This window comes from Fusarium redolens, assembly GCF_020744475.1.
Source record: "Fusarium redolens strain MPI-CAGE-AT-0023 chromosome Unknown BKA55scaffold_4, whole genome shotgun sequence".
Classification (NCBI taxonomy): Eukaryota; Fungi; Ascomycota; class Sordariomycetes; order Hypocreales; family Nectriaceae; genus Fusarium; species Fusarium redolens.
In genome coordinates, this window is record NW_025763667.1 from 2,633,918 (window position 1) to 2,652,768 (window position 18,851).

General features: G+C 49.3%; 5 protein-coding genes across 5 annotated transcripts; 2 read left to right on the top strand and 3 right to left on the bottom strand.

Annotated features, from left to right (window-relative positions):
- Nucleotides 1-1,500: 1,500 nt before the first annotated feature.
- BKA55DRAFT_505094 (uncharacterized protein) lies at nt 1,501-2,895 on the bottom strand (the record flags this gene model as incomplete). Its single annotated transcript, XM_046187160.1, has 1 exon — nt 1,501-2,895. One exon carries the CDS (start codon nt 2,893-2,895, stop codon nt 1,501-1,503), a length of 1,395 nt encoding a protein of 464 aa, XP_046053394.1.
- Nucleotides 2,896-3,962: 1,067 nt separating this feature from the next.
- On the top strand, nt 3,963-4,585 carry BKA55DRAFT_536517 (late endosomal/lysosomal adaptor and MAPK and MTOR activator-domain-containing protein; the record flags this gene model as incomplete). Its single annotated transcript, XM_046189836.1, has 3 exons — nt 3,963-4,016; nt 4,097-4,242; nt 4,294-4,585. 3 exons carry the CDS (start codon nt 3,963-3,965, stop codon nt 4,583-4,585), a joined length of 492 nt encoding a protein of 163 aa, XP_046053395.1.
- A 3,519-nt stretch (nt 4,586-8,104) lies between these two features.
- BKA55DRAFT_591652 (uncharacterized protein) lies at nt 8,105-9,007 on the bottom strand (the record flags this gene model as incomplete). The annotated part of the gene is made up of 2 exons (XM_046195276.1): nt 8,105-8,221; nt 8,675-9,007. 2 exons carry the CDS (start codon nt 9,005-9,007, stop codon nt 8,105-8,107), a joined length of 450 nt encoding a protein of 149 aa, XP_046053396.1.
- Nucleotides 9,008-13,112: 4,105 nt separating this feature from the next.
- BKA55DRAFT_536519 (uncharacterized protein) lies at nt 13,113-13,481 on the bottom strand (the record flags this gene model as incomplete). Its single annotated transcript, XM_046189837.1, has 1 exon — nt 13,113-13,481. One exon carries the CDS (start codon nt 13,479-13,481, stop codon nt 13,113-13,115), a length of 369 nt encoding a protein of 122 aa, XP_046053397.1.
- A 4,134-nt stretch (nt 13,482-17,615) lies between these two features.
- On the top strand, nt 17,616-18,646 carry BKA55DRAFT_687091 (uncharacterized protein; the record flags this gene model as incomplete). Its single annotated transcript, XM_046199015.1, has 2 exons — nt 17,616-17,993; nt 18,128-18,646. The coding sequence occupies 2 exons, from the start codon at nt 17,616-17,618 to the stop codon at nt 18,644-18,646; spliced, it is 897 nt and encodes a 298-aa protein (XP_046053398.1).
- Between the last annotated feature and the right edge of the window lie 205 nt (nt 18,647-18,851).

Genomic DNA, 18,851 nt, shown 5'->3' on the forward strand with positions numbered 1-18,851 from the left:
ATAAGACGGATACAGTACCTAGAGTTGAGGGCACGCGTTGCGAGAAAGAGTGTCTGTTGGCTGGCGCGAATACGTCGTCGTATCTTGTAACATGGTGTTTCCAGGGGTCCAAAGCTCTAGATATGATGCATGAGATGGCAGCGATCATTCAGGGTCTTTTGGAAGTCGTCATTATCAACCACTTCGGTAACTCGCAAGGAAGATCTTTGCTGTTGACATTTTTGGCGATGATCGCATCCCCGATCAGTCAATGCAAGGTCATTGCCCCTTATAAACACTTCCATTTTCGTAAGCTTTAACGATGGTCAATTTCATCATTCAGCCGTTCCAGGTCAAGACGAATGGATTCCGTGATAGAAATTAGGCCCTCGCGCGTTGTCGATGTGCAAGTCAGGAAACAGAGAACTAGCTGTTCAGTCTAGACTGTGCTACTGCCAGTCTAACAGACACAAGCTTCTCGTAGCCCCATAATTGATCAAGAAGTGCCGAAAGAGACCTTATATTCCATGGTCCGGGCCTTGGTCTCAATCGTTGATTCAGAGTCTCAGACGTCCCGAAGTTCTAGGCTGGTGAAGCTGAAAAGCCTCTAGATGTGAGCTGGTTATAGGTAGTTGCCGCTGGAACGTGAAGATGAAGCCATCATTCCAATCGCTTGCTGGTTCAGGCATACTGCGTTATCGCACGTGGCTTGCGGTATGGTTCCCATCAAATATGGCTTCTGGTAAACAATAGATGGTTGGAAGGTTTCAGTTGATTGAATTTACGTTCCAGTCGTGATGGCTGTACTGTGCTACGACATATCTACCGTAGCATGCACTGTGCGTGCTTACATATACTTGGCACCAACACAGATAGGTCGTACTGTATACACACAGTATTGATCCCAGCACAATGGCTTTGTCTGTTCGAGACCAATGTTGTTTTTGGAGCATTCACTACCAGCAAACAGAACTTTTCTTTTTAAGTGGGAATACCTATGCACTGTATCTACTCTGCATATACCTACTTCCATCGGTGCGATATTAAGAACTCGAGCCTTGCCACCGTCCTGCATGTATAGGGTATGTCCTTTAACTGGGAATCATGTGAATATATGCTACCCCACATAAATATCATGTTCATGTGCTCATTGATGGTACATGGCGATATGTTACTTGATATCTATATGCCTAAGCTCTCAGTGCTGTCACTTCTATAGTTACGCCTAGGCTTGAGAGTGACTGGCGGCTTTTTAAGAGTTTTAATCAAGATGTGACGCCACGTTGCTTGACTGATGTTCAAGTCACTAAATCAGAAAGACCAGAGTTGTTCAACACTGCAATGAGCACTAGAAGAAGAAAGCCTAGATATGAATAAGACTAAAATTTAATTACTACATTAAATACTGATTACAGGCCCGCATTATAACCTTCCCACCATGTGCTGAATTGAATCCTGAAATAGATACTCCCCACCAAATTTGAACTCAAGGAAAGGTATACGCTCTAGTCAATCAATTCATCACCATCGAACAGACAGGGGTGAGCGAACTTTGTTCGCTGCTCGGCGCTCGGCAGTAGGGGCATTTGATGGTGACGCATCTACCGTCACAACCACGGTGTTATAAACAGTAGCGATGCTCGTCGAAACTGCAGCTGATTCACATCCAGTTGGCTCGGCACCGTGGACCTCGGTGTAGACATCACCGTTGCCGTAAGTGCGGATCTTGGTGTAGACAGGGGCGTTGGTGTTGTAGTTATCACTTCCATCTTGACCCTTTGTGTTGGTAGGATCCTCATACTGGCCCTTGCTGCCATCACCACCGTTGTTGTAGCCAGGGTTGCAGGGCTTTCCGTCCTCATTTGTGCAGGTTGAGTCGCCGGTCTCTGGATCGTAAACGATGACCTCAACCTCAGGCTTACCGGTGTAAGTGGCAGTCCTTGTATAGGTCTCGCAGTCGTCATCTGTTACAGTGGCGGATCCATACTTGGCCGGAGCAGTCAAGGTGTAGGTCTGATCGACCTCGACAACAGTGGTGATGCAGTCGCCGTTTTCTTTGGTGATGGTGCTGACGGTCGGCTCAGGCTTGACGATGACGGTATGGTACTTGCCACCTTGCTGGATGGTCTTGGTTACAACGTAGTTGTTGGTGTTCTCAGCTGTGATGGTCTCGACAACCTTGTTACCGTTCTCCAGAGTTACAGTTTTGGTAACATCATACTGATCGTTGCCTGTAACGGTCACAACCTCTTCGTGACCATTCTCTTGGGTGATAGTCTTAACAACAGTGTTGGAGTTGACGTCGGTGTATGTCAAAGTCTGGATATGACCATCCTTGATCACAGTAAACGTGTGAGCGTTGTCGGGATCTTTCTCTTTGTCGCCATCACCACCGACAACCTTAGTGACAACTCCACCATTGTAGTCAGGAGAACCAGCGCTAGGAGCAGGGTAGCCGTTGCTGATGGTAACTGTCTTGGGACCGGGATAGTTATCAATCTTCTTGGTGACGATGTGCTCACTGGTCTCTGTTTCCGTCTCAGTCACAGTGACAGTCTTTCCAGGACGGGTGACGGTGATAGTCTCTATGGCTGGCTCAATCGTCTCGCCCTGGCTGATGTACACAACCTTGGTTTGAGGGTTTTGGTAGTTCTGGGTGATAGTAACAGTCTTTCCGGGACCATCTTGTTCAGTAACAGTAACGGTGTGGTAAGAACCGTTGGGATCCGAGACCGTGACAGTCTCGTATGGTCCAGACGGCTTAGTGATGGTCACTGTGTGAGAACAATCCTTGGGCTCGCTTTCTAGTGAGCAAGGAGGACATTGGGCAATCGTGTCTCGTGGATACAACCAGTCGAAGCGTGCCTGAGCCAGAGGCACTAAGGCCAGTGTTGCTAGAGGGCTAAAGCGGACCATTTTGAAATGGAGAAATGAAGGTCAAGAGACTTATGTGTGAGTGAAGCTTGACTGAGAGAGGAGGGAGAAGGTGTCGGCTGTGAGATTGGAAGTGTCAATGATGATCAGAATGAGTGAATTTGATGCGAAAGAGACTCATCCTTATAGTCATCATTTTCTGTGTACATCTTAACTTGAACCCAGGGCGATGAGGGTATCACCTCAAGGGACGACAATTGACAGGAACTATTGCCAAGGAGATAGGCAATAACTGCGATCGAAGGAGATCTTCGAGTGAAGTCGATCCATGAGAGAGAGACATTGGCAATATAACAGACATTGGTGTAGTGAATCCCTTGGATGAAGTGGGCCAGGGTTTGCTCAAAGAAGGCTTCACTGAAACACCAAGACCTGAAGGGACACACACTGGAGAGATGCTCGCTGTCAGCACGTGAAATAGATAGCGGGGCTGGCCAGGGCAAAGTGAACAATGAATTGGCAGACGCTAGTCTTGATTCCCTTAAATAAAGGCATTGAGAAAAAAAATGAAACACATGAATATTGATGTTCCCTTACCCAGGGCACCCAATGTCAAGGGAGCATTTAGGGAGCGTCAGAGACGAGTACCAACAGGCATTGCACAAGGTTGCAAATATGGTTGTTCGCAATATACCCCACTGCCATACTCGCTCCGTGTATCACCTTGACCACATCTTCAGCACAAGAGAATAAGTTTATTTGTCTTTGTTGAATGAAGTTCGTTGTTCGTTGTTGTTGGTCCCAGCAGCATGGATATGGTGGCGAGCGGGCCGTTGTTTACCCGATGCAGCCTCGGGTCCCTGAGGAAGGACCCACTGAGCGAGTAACGTACGTCGTGAAGCAGGCGCGCCTCACGAAGAGAGCAATCACGAAAGTCACGAGGCTGTACGACCAAGCTACTACAACCTTCCACGCTCCTTAACACTTCTATTCTTCGCTTCCGGGCCATGTTCTTGAGATAGTCATCGACTCTTTGCGACAGTACACCACATCCACCCTGTCTACGATCTGATATGTGTACCTGAGTTTTTCGATTACCTTACGCAATAATGGGAGCTTGCGCATCATGTTTGGGAAGGGGTGATAGTAATACCTACGATGAGGTGTGTTTTCAAGCGAACTTGCGATCACTGGTCTCGCATCAATATCAGCAGGATCCTCTGCTAACAATTTGCCTGCTTAGGAGGAGGAGAACCGCCTTCTTTACGATGATGTCAACGGTATGCAATACGGTAGCTTCGGAGATCAAGCCATAAACGGCGAGAACGATACGCTCGAAGCTCAGCGAGAGAACGAGGCCCTTCAACGAGTAATAGCCAAGACATCAGAGTACGTTCGCGAGACCAAGGGGCCTTGAAGGATGCTGACCCAGAGGGATAGCAATATGGTGGACATCTTTGATATCGCTCCGCAAGAGAACACAAATCGTGGAACAACGACGCCTTTTGCCTACGCTGGTCAAGGCGCACGCCTTGCACGATACCAACATCTCGTATCAAAACTTAGCAACCAGGGTGACAATAACCCTGCGAGCGGCGTTAAGGTCGATTGGCTTCCAGAAGATGAGACCATAGAGATGCAAAAGAACGGCCCAGCTAGCATCAAGACTCTCGAGAGCGATGAGGGACCCCTTGTGGGGACCTTTGCAGATGCTGCAGCGGCAATGCAGTAATGACGACCTTCGTTGATCAGACGAAGCACCCTTCCTTTGTCCAGCAATGCGGAAGGTAGAGAGATGAAAGCCCTCAGAGTAGGGAGTCGGCAGTTGCGACATGAAACTGTAATGCAAATATTCGCGATACACGACTGATGACGATACACACAGTCCGTTTTGGTGTTCAAGACCGCTGCGGTTGCCCCAATCTAAACCATCACCCCCTGGTGGCCTAAATTGGATGAGGCTCATCCCCGGTCTAACTCTCACTGGACATGTCGGTGAAGTGGCTACGAAAAGAATGAGCGAAATAAGTATCGTTTATTTACCGGCCCATTTTCTTTGAATACTAACTTCGACTAATACGGTCTTTATGACCAATTTTCGGTTGCTGCTCATCTTGTTGAAGCAGTGGAACCCTTCGGTAAACGGAGTTGTTGTTGCATAGAATCTGATTAGCACTTAGCACTTAGCACTCGGTGCAAGATTGCACTTCTTTTTTATCTCTTCGTCTCTTTTGTGGATTTTTTTTTACCGCCCGTCTTTTGCGCAAACTTCTTTGATTGTTGTGGGTAGGAAGTGGACTTTGTACAAGCAGACACACCCAATCGAATTTTACTGAAAATTTCCCCCTCGTCTTATTGAGCTGGGTCCTGGAACGAAACCCTAGACGGTTTAGTTTTATGACCCTCGCCTCGTCATCAATTCGTACCATCGGCCATTCTCTCGCAGCCTGCCGTGCATATGAAGCACGAGCGATGAGCTAGAGTCGAAACCCATCAGTCCACAACGGAAGCGTGACTTGTCGAGAACCGAGAACACCCATTAAGCATCAGACACGTGCGTTCCCCTCACGCTGGTTCACACCGAATTCGAGGTGGCCCGGCAGTCAGTGGGGTGGCAATAGACGCTAGACCAGGGGAGCAAGGTCAGAGATTCAAGGAGGATGGTGGCCGTTCCTTTAGCTTGCCGTCGGCCCTTGATTTAGTCTGGTTTTCTCCGGCTTCGGCTCGCACCGTTGATGGGCGGCTTGCATGGGTCCCCATCCACTGGGGAGGTTTCAATGGATCTCTTTCGTCAACCTGAACAAGATCCCGCCCACGTCCCAAGCCTTCGGGATTTGCTTGGGAAAATGTCTGTCATGGCCCAGCCCGCCGCCACGACACCATGGGGTTATCGAATGGGGAGATGGGGTCATGTTGAGCCGCTCTTGAAGCGACCTGTGCGCTGGGGGAAAAAAGACAAATGAGAGGGACCCACGGAATTTATCCGTTCTTTCGGGTGAGTAGAGCCATATTGTCGGGAAGCAGCCCTCCATAACCATCTCTTTCAGGAGACGTTAGGCCCCTGAACCCCGTTGACGGGAGGCTGGGCCCGTCTGAGACAGGGCTCAGATTTTCACCAAACAGGGACCGACCATGCTAAGGATTTCCCAAGAAGAGGGCAACGTACTATATCCATACTCTGCACGGTTTAAAAACGTCTTTGTCTGTGTGCGAGGAACCTGACAGACGCTAGGCGCGGCGCGGGTCAGTCCGGGACGACCAGGGGCCCCATTTCGGTCAAGGTGACCAGAAAGGCGGACAGCCATGAACTCGACCAGTCAGATACGACATGGAATGTGTTCATGAGTTTCAATCTCATCGGCTTTTCCTTCATGCCGTTGGTAGGTCTTGTGCAGGTCGGGCAAGCAAAGCTCGCATTACCAATTAGTCACATGCTGCTGCTGTTCACCGCAGCCTCTTCTCGAACCTTTCCATGGTGGGCAACCCTGCTCAAATATGCAGACCGCATTCACGAACCAAATGCCTGTAATTCTGGCACAACTACGGAGTAGGCTTGTCAATTGAGCCTGAGCCCTGAAGAATATGATCTCCACCTTTCGCTTTGGTTCACAGGACTACGTCTTTGCACCTATTCGCTTTAATCTATCCTGCTCAATGTTGAGCATGCTGGGTGCTGCATAATTGCTTAACATTCGCTGATTTTTGAGGCCCCCGTACGGTTACCTTGAAAGTGACTCTGACGATGGCATTAACCACAAAAGCTTGTTAATTCAGCCATTCCCTTCACGATTGGCAACTCTGTCACGATCAGCTATGTCTTTTGCAACGTCGACATTCGTCCCCGTGTCTCATTTCGTCACCGCCCGACTCCACGATGCCGCCCGCAGCTCCAGTTCAATTTCCGCCTCGATTGCAATATCTTACCATCAGCTTCCATCTGTCGATCACCCGATAACGGGGCTTTTGTAATCATCCGCTCTACTATCCTCTACGTTCGAAGCAGCGACCAAAGTTACGATCCATGCTACAGGCACAGTCCATACTGCCACACGGAAATGAACAATTAAGGGACGGAAAAACAACCCAGATCATCTGAGACATTGAGGGACCTGGAGGCTGGAGCCCCGATCCCTCTGGCGTTGTGCTCTAGCACCTGCTTTCTGAACACCTTCATCCCTATTCGTTGGCGAAGGGCTTGGGGTTATCAAAGACATAGGCCCTGAAACCCCCGATAAGCAAGGGTATATGCCTACTTCGAATGGTTTACGCTGCATGGGGAGTCAACAGTGATAGGCCAGGTCCCTCACACAGCACAGGTATTTCTCAGCGCCTGAGAGAAATAACACAACAGGTCCTCCTTAACGCTACACTACCTCAGTGGTGGTCTTTGATTTCTTGTTATTCTCCTATTCGGTGCATAGAAGCCTCTTCAAGCCGACTGCGTCTTTTGCGGTTACGCTCATCTGCTGTGCTTCCTCAATCGATATCTCTTGTCTCCTCACGTTGTCCATATCCTCTCTCTGACCCCCCGTCAACATCTATCTTGATGTCGAAACCAGCATCCCCAGTTGTTCCTGGCTTCCGATTGTCGTCATCACAGCAGTTCATTGACTTAAATAGTAACGGCGTCTCCGACCAACATGTAACAAGGAAACAAACTCTCATTGCTTGTCCATGGCCCACCCCCCAGCTCCGCCTGCCCATGCATGATGATGGCACTGCGACCCTCCCCCTTCTGCAATTCTACTGTATGCCGTACCGTATAGGATAAGGCAACAGGGAGAGAGAGATGCTGCTATGCCTTCGTGTTAACGGCCTTTGCGCCGCCTTGAATACTAACCTGGAACATAGAAAGAGATTGGCTTTTTTCAAGATAACACACGTTTCGTTGACCTATTTTCCACAAGGTTCGCACCTGTGGGTATAGAGAAAGAATATAAACATGGACCGGGCAGCGTCTGGGTCCGTCCCACAAACGCCTTCTGCATGCCCCAGCTCTGGCCCTGAGGACTTCTTCGTTTTGGGCCCCCTCATCCTGTCTCTGCCTTGCCCCTCTCGCAGGTCTCATGACAATCCACCAATATACTGAAATTGTTGGAAGAGAGAAAAAACAGCAAACTGTCTGTTCTTCCAGACGAATGAAGTGAAGAAAGGTAAGGATAAATGAGAAAATATTCCACCACAAAAGTCATGTCCACAAGAGAGTTTGTTTTGCACCTCCCTGTCTCCTCTTCTTCTCCGCCCCTCTTCCTCATCCCTTCTTGGCCGAGCTCCTTCTTTCGGCATCGACCGCAACATTTTTCGTTTCTCGTCCGCCCGAATATAAAACAAGGTTGTCATAATCGTCATTATAGATGTCCCGGTATCCCTGGAAGGTTTCCGCAATTTTGTATGAAGCTAATACTTCAACCATGCTGTCTCTTCAGCATTGTATATCAGCTCGTCCTTGGTCGTCGTAAGATATATCGCTCTTGGCATCTCGTCACTTTACTGCAATAATGGGTTAGCCACTCATATTCTCTCTCTTCCTCCTCACCACACACAATGTTCGTGCCCATGTCCATGCCCGTGCCCCGACACCCACAGCCCACGGCATATGCAAGAAGCACAGCACCACCATCACAGACCACGCACACCCCTTTTTGGTCTTCCCGTCCCTCTTTTTCCTCTTCTTGGGGATCCTTCCTTTCTTTGTGCTCTCGGCTCAGTTCTGCTTCCTGCCTTTTTCCGTCCGTCCTTCTTGTTCGGGCTCGGGCTCTTCACTCAATGCGAATAGGCATAAAGGAAAGGAGAGGAAAGGAAAATCATGTTTTAGACTCACCTGGCCAAGCGATTGTAGCCTGTGATCATGCTCTTCTCTCATACGATAGATCTGACCAAGGACTTCTTGCATCTCAGCACACGTTCGTTCAATGGTGGCATTTCGGTTGCCCTCCCTCTGCCAGCGCTGAACGTCGCGATACATCTTGTCGTACCTGCGCTGCTTCTTCTCTGTGTCGTGGCAGAGCTTGCAAACGTCTCTTTCGGTCCTGGTTTCGTAGACAAGCTTCAGGCCGCAAGTTTCGCCCATGCGGTATTCTTTGTTGCACTGCTGACGGAAGTGCCCCCAGCGCCAGTAGCCGCATGCCCAGCGAGTTTGGTCAAAGTAGCACATGGCTCAAGGGTTTTGAGAGTTGACAAGAGGCTTGGTGGCAAATAGTCGAGGCGGGAAAAGCAGGGTATCTCTAACTGGTTCGACAGAAGAGGAGAAGAAGCGGAAACACCGAAGGCGGAGAGCGGAGTTCAAGAGGCGAACTCGTGGTCGATTCGAGCCGAACCCGAAGTTCAAGTCAACACTTATCGAGTCGTGTCGAAGCGATGAAAGTCAACCACCCTGGGGCAATCCAACAGTAGCCGAGCCGGAACGGTACAAACAATGTAAAGGTTGGGTTCAATCGAGTCGAGAAGAATTCTAGGATACACAGGTTAGTCACTGGGTCTCTCCTATTGTCTCTATTCCATCTGTGCCTCGACTTCGCGTTGGGCAGGCAATTTTGTTTCTACCCAATGCAAAAAACTCCCACTTGTCGGACTCATATTCATGCCACTGGTTGCCTTTCCTTTCATTGTAAACACGACATTATCTCATCATGGTCCCGTCTTCACCATCCTCATAACCTCTGGTATGGCTTCCTGCCGTGTGGCGTCCCGACAGATAATACATAACCAGAACGACGCAACGACGGGAAATAAAGCGCATCTATGCGTTGATGGTGCACTTGCTTGATTTGAAAAGAGCAAAGATATATACCATACTTACTTGAAATGTGACTACTGTGAGATGGGCTGTACAGCCAGGCCCTAGAGCAAACTCAGTAGCTTTATGGGAGTTAACAAATATTTGGAAGCTGCTAGTGTTCGATGTCCTTGTTGATATTGAGGCTAATCAAGTGAGGTTTATTTACTTCAAGTCCGTAGTCCTCGGTCTTGGTTGTTGGTCCAGTCGACTGCTTTGCTGTGCTAGGTGGTTGATATCTCAAGATATCCAGCGTCTTGGAGCCGATATATGGGTCTGAAGCTGCTCTTCTATAACGTATGAAGTCGAAGTTGGCCTGGAAGAACAAAGTATGATTAAGAAACTGGTCAACTGAAAGACCAACGTGGTGTGTAGGCTTGTTTAAGGGCAACAGAATGATGAAGATGGGGTGTAGTCCGGACCGAGTGGATGTCGTAGGCAACTTATACTTGTTTGATCCAAGAGTCCTTCTGCGTATTCGATCTTCTTGCTGTATCTGTATATGGCATCCCACACCCACATGTGGGACTCCGGCACAACCAACAAGCAATCGCATTCGTTCCTTGGACCCCTTGCCCTCCTCAATTCGGGCCAGATTAATGGCCGTCCATTATGAGCTTGAGCTTGAACTTCTGCTTTTGCTTGTGCATTTGCGTCTGCATTTGCATCTGCATCTGCATCTGCATTTGCTTCTGTTTTTGTTCCTGCGGGATAAAGAGGCTTGCTTGTATGTGTCGATTGGGTACCCTTACTTAAAGCCCCATATGGTCCTTTCTTCTCATCGCATCACCATCCTCCACCAGCAAAAGTGCCTTAAACGCACCCCTCCTCCTCCTCTCTGATATGGTACTCCATCGATTCTCTTCTGCCGCTGCCACACGACGTACCCCGACTATCCATCAGTTCTAACCTTGAACAACTTGGTTCCTGGGTCTTAATGTAGTGCCGGAGCAGCCAATGTGCGCCTATGCGTTTCTCAAAGACCCTGCAGCATATCTATCAATGATTGGAGCCACCCAACAACAAGTATCTATTGTCTTAGAATCAAGTTGGCTTTTCATCATGTCTCGTCTTCATCCAACCATCAATCATATCACGCCTCCAAGTATCCGTCTTGTTAGCTGACTGCCTCCATTCTCATCAATAACAATGGCTGTCAGTCCAAACTCGACAAGGCTCTGATAGCTTAGCCCAAGAGCCATATTTGATGGCATAGGACAAAAGCCCGATGGTCGCTTGCCACGTTGATCAAGACCTAAAATTCGATACACGCCCCCCCTTCGCAATATCAGCAACTACAGCGAGAACCAGGGTTGAAGTACGGGGCATCCCCACACCACAAGATACTACTGCAGTATTCTGTGTGTACAGCACTTCACCGTGATGTTGTAGCTGCAGTGAAAGCAACGAAAGCAGGGCTGACGGAGGACCAAATAACTTGGACAAACCCGCGGGGATGTGTATGAGTATGTGCATGGCTGCATATGCCCTTGGTGTGATTCAATTTGCCTTTCAGCCTTTGTTGTCGTCCTAATGCACAACGTACCTGATGAGTAAATATAGCTTGGCTGCCTCTGTTTTGCAAGACTCGAAGACCCATAACAGAGACCTTAGTCTTGGGCTTACCTCACTCATCACCCGCTTTTCCTTTCTGGTTCAGTTCTTGTCGACCATGGACATGCTGCACTTGTTGAAATCGTTCTTTCAGCATTCCGTATACATTCCATGGCACGTCCTTGATCACGGAGCCGTGAGGCAACCGGGCCACATTAACGGTCATGTTATTGCTACGAGTCCTGTGCCTTTCCCGCTGCGGGCCAGGTCTCGGTCGCGTCCTCTTGAAATCTTGACCTAGTCGAGTGCACGAGTGCACATAAGGTGGTGTCTTGATCTGCGGCCGCTGTGGGGCTTCATGGTTCGTCCCGAGGACGGACAAGTGTCAGGAAACAAGGGAATTCTGGATGCTTGCAATCTCGACGAATTCGGTGAAGGCAAGGGATCTAATTCGCTGCTTTTCTCCTCCTCCGTGCGTCAAGCCCTTGCGTTGCGGACTCGAGTTCGATGGCACCGCCGGCCCATTGGAAGAAGGGATGCAGCTCAGGGATCCGCCATTGGACTTTCTCTCATGGTCTACAGCATCGAGTGCTCTTTACGACATCGCATCGTCCTACTTCTACAGGAAAACTTGCATTGGAAGTTGCCGGCTTCCCACTTCCAATTTGAGACTTCTGTTGGGCCAAAAGACCTGTGCATCATGTCCATTACTCTGAATCAAGCTCTGGACGAGAGATGCCTGCAAATCTCGCCACCGCGGGACATGGCAATCGACTTGGTAGGTTGCTACAACCATGCTGCCTGTGTTCCCCAATTCACGCCTGTTGCTGTTGGTTGTTTTTGTTCAACAGAACCTCGTGGTATGTCTCGGCTGATTGCTTCTGTTGTTGCGCAATAGCCTTGTGTCTTCCAACCCACATATCAGTGCAGATTCTGGTCTAAAGAGTCATGAAGAGACTTTTGTGTGCGGGCTCTTCCCATCGAACAACCGAATTTCATAATCATGCCTGCGAAAATCTTTTCGGGGTTCCTTTCACTTCTCCTGGATAGAGTACAATCCTCCCTGTTGGTCCTTCCTCCAGGGTCTAACGCAGGAGCCTCAGCCTCTCTTCTCCCCATAATATTTTCTTGGACAATAAGCAGGCATCCGCAAAGGATTCAGATCAAACTGGATTGAGTTAGTTAGCTCGTAATTGTAAATTGCTGCAAGTCCTCGCCTCGGTAGTACCATATAAGAATGGGGGGAGTTTGCATGCTTTTCGTGCATGGCTGCCGGCTCACATGAATGATTAAAGTTCCGTCCTGCCACTAGACCATTGGCTTGTCATTGAAGAAGCTTCTTTGTCAAACACCATTATCGACAGTTCAGAAGTCATTTCAGAACCATGCTGATGTGCACAAGACATGTAGAGGCACAACGTGGCAGCATCCCTCTGGCCAAGACTGCAGCCTAGCCATTGCATTCCATCGACTTCGAAGGGAGAAGAGAGAATTGAATGCCTGTCGACATGACAAAGATACCGTGGTATATTATTGCCTTGAGACATCCAGTCATCCCTCTACCGCCTCATCTGTGCTGGCTTCATGGTGTATCACGTCTTGCATGATACGCACGCCTCGCTTTTATCGACGCTGGATCTTGAGTGACCATGCAAAAAGAACTGGCTATCACATCAGAGTCGTTTGACAAGCAGCAATCTTTATTCTAGGGGGCGTGTGAGTTAATATGTATCAGTTGTAGCAACCTGTCGATATCACTCTGTGGCGATGATTCCCTTGACATAGGCTGCAAAACCTTTCGTGAAGCAGTCTGGAAGACAAAGTGCTCATACTATCGCTTTATATCAACGCTAACTGTCAGCACTTCGAAGCCCATGTTCAGGACCATAAGAATGAAGAACTTGAAGGAGCTCGCCGTGATCTCATTCAGTCATGCACGTATGCACACTGAGCAAAGAGTAAGACTCCCAATGTCACGATGATAAGCTCGTTGTTCTCTCCCACCAACAGCATGTGGAAGCTCTTGCCCAGTGATGAGCATAAGTGGCATTAAGAACTGCCATCGACAGGCATTTCCAGCACCCCCGAACATGGGATATGGCGGTGACAAAGGATTCTTTACGGGGAAACATGACGAGACATCCGAATACTGCTGAGCTGGCCTTCTGCTTCGGGAATGGCCTGCGTCTCGGACAACTGACTCGTCTGTGATGACTTCACAGCCCGCATGGGACCAGGAGCGTGAGGAGACAGGGAGCCAAGTCAAAAGAGCTTGATACTCGGCCTTAACATTGGGCATTGTTAGGCTCAGCAGGGATGCACGTCGAATTCTCGATCTCTGTGGCTGGGGAGTGTCAAAGAATATACCATTACGCATGTATATTGGGTGTCGGCGACTCTTTGCGTGTACTCGCATCCGTTTTGGTGGGTGGATGCACCAAGCGAGACACAAGCTGTAAGCTCGAGGCTCCAGGGGGTTCACCACTTCTCATGATCCAGAAGAAGGGCAATCAAGAATGGCCGACTTGTAGGCCTGAGACTGGCTATTGAAACAACCTGGTGTCAAGGGGATAAATACACAGACCATCCGCAGGCCTCGTAGCTTTTGGTGAACTGTATTCCCTGCTTGCTGAGCCTGATGATCACAACGGCCCGGTTTAGCGGCCGGGCCGGCCCGCTCTGGATTTCCATTCCAATATTTCGAGTCTTTAAATCGGGCTTGTTTGCTAAACAGTTAACGCCAAGTCCAATCCTTTTCGAGGCACTCAACATATTTCGCAAGGTTTCTGAAGAAACCTTAATCACGGGATTTCTCTGGTAGAGCAGCGATGCAATTGCGAAGATACAGCCGGATGATACCCAATCACCATGCACACGGACAGAAAAGTACAGGAGGAAGCTTCGGCAGGCCATTGCGACGCTGAAGCTGGAATTTGACCGTAGAACCAGAGTTTAAGCAAGGTAACTCCATGACTCTGAACTGCCCAATGAGCCTCGAGCCTGGAAAGCCACAACTAGATCTGGCGAGTTTCAACCAGTCACCTGGGTTGCTGCAAATCATGTGTCTGAAAAGCGCTGCATGGAGCCCCTTCACAAGTAACGGGGAGGGAGCGCGTCCGATCGTACCTGGAGCCAATTGAAAAAAAAAAAAATAGATCTCGCGAGCCCAAAAGAAGGTGCGTGCCGGCATTTCGCCAGGCTCGATGCCGTTCTGACCTGGAGCATTTCGCATTGTCCAATGTTCAAGCAGACGGTACAGTGACTGGCGCATCATCTCGGTTCACTGCTATGTCTGACTTTGTGTCATCCAGGCCATCTACATTCCAGCAGTGTCTTGATCGAAAGAGCAGCTTGAAGGGGGATGTTGAAGGCTAGCGTTGTAGCCATGTGGAGAGAGAACTGACAAGCAGGGGGGCAGTCAGGGATCAGCGGTTTAGGATGGGTCTTCCTGTACGGCAGACATGTTTCCATTGTCGCCGCATGGACGCCTATTGAGAGCAATGATTGGTCGGAAGCAGGGTCTAAACCATGGCCATCCCAGGGAGCCAAGATCTTATCATGGCACAAGATACAAACGACAGATGCTTGCTAGGTTTGCAACGACTATAATGAGGCTGAGACTGAATGACCAGGGGAATTTGCCCATTAATTTTGATAGAGAAGTCGCAAATCGAGCAGTTCCCTTCATTGATTTGTCCGCAATGCGGTGATATCTTGTTCTGAGTGCTGTGAGACAGTAAGGGAGACAATAATCAGGTCGTGGGCTGAGGGCTTGGTCTGTTCCACAACCTTAAGACAGCGTCACGGCAGAGTGGAGCGAGGTGTATTGACAATCTGGAGTTCCAACGATTCTTTTGGATGTCATCTTGATAAGGCTTCCTCGACTAGCTCGCAAAGGTGCATAATTGCGGAAATGGTTAGAGAAAGCCGAGTGTGGTATCCATGGAAGGAAACGAGCGCGCAAAACGCGACAATCCCTATCCAGGACACGACAAAAGGCGAGGTCCGAGACATCATGCGGCAATGAATTGGATCTGAGTCTGCGATTCAGCGCTTTGTGATTCGACGGACGCAATTGACGCGCCTACAGTAGGTCCGCCCGTTGAACGATGCCAGGGTCTAAAATTGAAGCCCCTGCTTCTCTCTGTCTGTCTGTCAGGGTCTAGAATTCGGTCGCAGACTCAGGTGGGTTGGTAAACACGTCACGACGCCGAGGAAGCGCGCGGGTGTGAAGGTAGGATTGATGAGCCCAATTGACATGGTGACGATAGTTTCTTTTTTGAAGTTGCCTGGTCGGCGATGGTGTGAAATGACTTGTACTGTCCCACGCATGGGAGTCTGGGATGCATGCACTACCTACGTCAGCTTGAGCTGAAGGCAGGTAGCGAGAGCTGCAGGTTGCATGAACATTGCACGTTCATCCCGCACGAACTGAGTAAGGGGATGTATCGTTAATCTTGGCCAACTCATCGCTAGCAAAAGGCGGCAGCTGCCCGAGGCGGAGGAAATGTGCCGCAACCACAGCAGAGATGTTGATCGACGCACGGCGCGGATTAGGGCCAGGTTCCGGGCCGGACTTCAGTCGTTCATCAAAGAAGGTAGATGGAGTAGATCTTTCGGGTGGCTGTGATGAGCATATGCATGCGAATGCGGATATGTGATGTGATGTGATACGTATGATGTGCTGTATGCGGGTGTAAGTAAGTGGGTGTCGCTGGTGTGCCTGCGGTAACTTGCAGGTGGATAACTCGACATTCTGTTTTGTTATTGTTGTTGTCGGGTGAATGGTGATATTGACGTTGGGCTGTCGTGTTTTTCTTCTCTTGTTGATCTGTAAAGGCGAGAGCGGTGAAGACAAGACACAGACCAACAGAGGCAGGCCAAGTTAATGGTCCCAAAAGTGGCCAGGTGGGAACTCTCGCGAAGGCGGCAGGTACTACTGATGCATTGAGGTATACCATATGTACGGAGGGCAAAATGGAAGTAGGAATAGGGCATTAAGAAGAATGGTGGAAATCACCACTAGGCTACAGGTTAGGTACCTTAGGCAGGTCAATCCTAACAGACTCAGCAGCGACTTCTGTAGATCATATATGTAAGTATTAGGGTACGTGTAAGTATGTGTTGCCTGACGAATTGGACATATATCTGGTAGATCGAGCCTGTTTCTGTGTAGGATTTGTGCAGTATGGTTTCTCCCTGTGCCATCAACTCAAATGCTTGCTTCCTTGGGTCTCTTATTCGTGTTTTTGAATTCATGGTTCCTGAAAACCCTTGACGGATGATTGGACCCCAAAAAACCCACGAATATTGAAATGGGCGAAGCGGATTTCCAAGTCTCAACAATATCATCACCTGCAACAGTAAGCGACACTGTTCACAAAGCCTGGGTAAAATCCTAAGAACCAATTTATCTTATTAAATTCTTAATTTATATTTTAATCATCTTGGAGTTATTCTCAAGTTACCGGATTGCATCTGCTCTTTGTTTCCTCGAGAGACTTGTGAACAGGCTAACTAATAGAGGGTGTTATCCATGCGCCTTCTATTAGGCTCCCGCCGTTAGTGCAGCTCGATAAACGCTTGCGCTTAGCCTCCACGCAGGCTAACCCAATACGTCCTTCAGTCTCCGCTACGATGGACTTCCCCTCAACTCCAAGTTTCATGTCGAACTTTACGTTGTCTCGTCACTTAAACATTCACATCATCTATCATACCTTCTCAAAGTGACAGCTGCATACTATATCCGCTATATGATACAATAATTATTCCAATTCGAGCGTAGTATCATCGAAGTTTATAGCCCGAGGCTCACCTACCGGCTGAACTGTTCACCCTTCTTAGCGCCCTACGCGTCATCAGTCAATACTCTAGCCTCAACATTGAAACCGTCGCCTTCTACGGACGGCGTAGCTCCAACACATCGAGCCCCTCCATCTCGGATGCTTAATAGCTTCGACGACAACAAAATCTTGCCGGCCCCGCCGCCCTTTCTACCTAAATTACTGTTTCCTTTCTCGATATTGTGGTTACAACCGACTGACCAGACCGGCCGCATCAGCGACCGCATTTCTACGCGCTGTGTTTATCCCTCGTCGTGTTTTGCCTCATCGCCACTCTGGATTATCCACCGGGTTCTCCGTCTTCGTCTTGTTTGTGCGGAAGCCCATCACCCACCACATTGTCTGTCGGAATCACACGCAGCAACACTGCTAGGTCTTTGGAGCCTCAACCTAGCTGTACATGTGACGATCACTCAACACTTGCTTGACACCTATGTCCTCTCGCCTCTTGCTTGCGTTCTGCCGTCTTGCCGGACCTTCGCGGACTTCGGGCCTGCTGGGTTGACGCATTATACCAATACCCCCATCCTCACACCCTTTCGCGGTGCCCTTGGTTGCAAATAGCGCCGAGGGTAATTACTTAGATCGTCATGAAGCCTGTTGCCACATCGCCTGAACAGCTCACCTCACAGGTACATCGGCTGTCGTTCGCTTCACCCCGTCTTGAGAACCCTGGCTGTTTAGCTCCAGGCGAGGATGTCAAAAGATCAAACCCTGCGATGTTCGTGACCACTGATGCCCGATCTGCAACCAGTCCGATAGCCCCCAGCGTCCCGCAAGAGGTAGTCTGCCTGACCTTTGCGGCTGGTGACGTTTGCCCAGCCTCATCGCTTAGGACAGGCGCTATCCGTTGTATCGGACTGCAATGTGCCCTCGCTCATTCTCCCTCCCTCGAGGACCTGCCAAACGAGGTTTTGTTTCACATTATGGGTTTCCTGGACGTCAACGACCTTCTGTCAACGTCGAGAGTAAGTATCGACTACCTACCGTTAGCAAGAATAAAGTCTACTTTCCTATTGACATTCTGGGATCATCCGCGAGACCTTGTTGGATTGGTTCTGATAGCTCGACGCCTTGGGAACCCAGACTGATACAGAGTTAGACAAGCCATCTCCTTCGCGATATTTCTCAAGCCCCTATTTTACACCATTATCGGCTTCAGCGAGCCCGGGTTAACCTTCCATCACGCCTATCGTCACCATCTCGTCCAACACTGGCTGATCTCATTGCTCGTTCAATCTTCATGACACATACTTCCATAGTTTCACGAAAGTTAGCCCGATCCTTGGTCTCAATCCGACTCTCTCGCCGCTTGGCAGCTAGGCCCTCAGCCGCGGCTCTGGTTGAGCGTTCTGTTCTACCCAAAGAGTGCGTGCCTGGTATGGCGTCAGTGCATGTGGCACCAGCAATTGTTGCCAAGAAGAAGGCAATCGAGAAAGAGAGAGTCAAGGACGGGTTGCGACAGTGGATTGCATCCAGGTGGAAGCGTGAAGTCAAAGAGCGCCAAGATGGCGTGAGAAGATGGGAGGAGAGCCGCGGTATAGGACGCGTGTGGCGCCTCCGTAGGTTTTGGGAAAGAGTTAGTCGTGGCGAGGAGACACAGTTCTTGGTAAGTCAGTGATATCAACTTCTATGAGGTGAATCGTTGTAGGGAAGCGTGTGCAATTATGCTTGAAGGACCACTATAGTTCGGTTCTGTATTGGTCACAGTTCTGGCAGGGAGACGTCAGCGGTAGTAGTGGCTCTCGTACCATCGGCAGGATTGCTTGTATGATACATTATGTACGCTGTGGTGATGTTACAAAATCGACGAACTCCGTTATGAG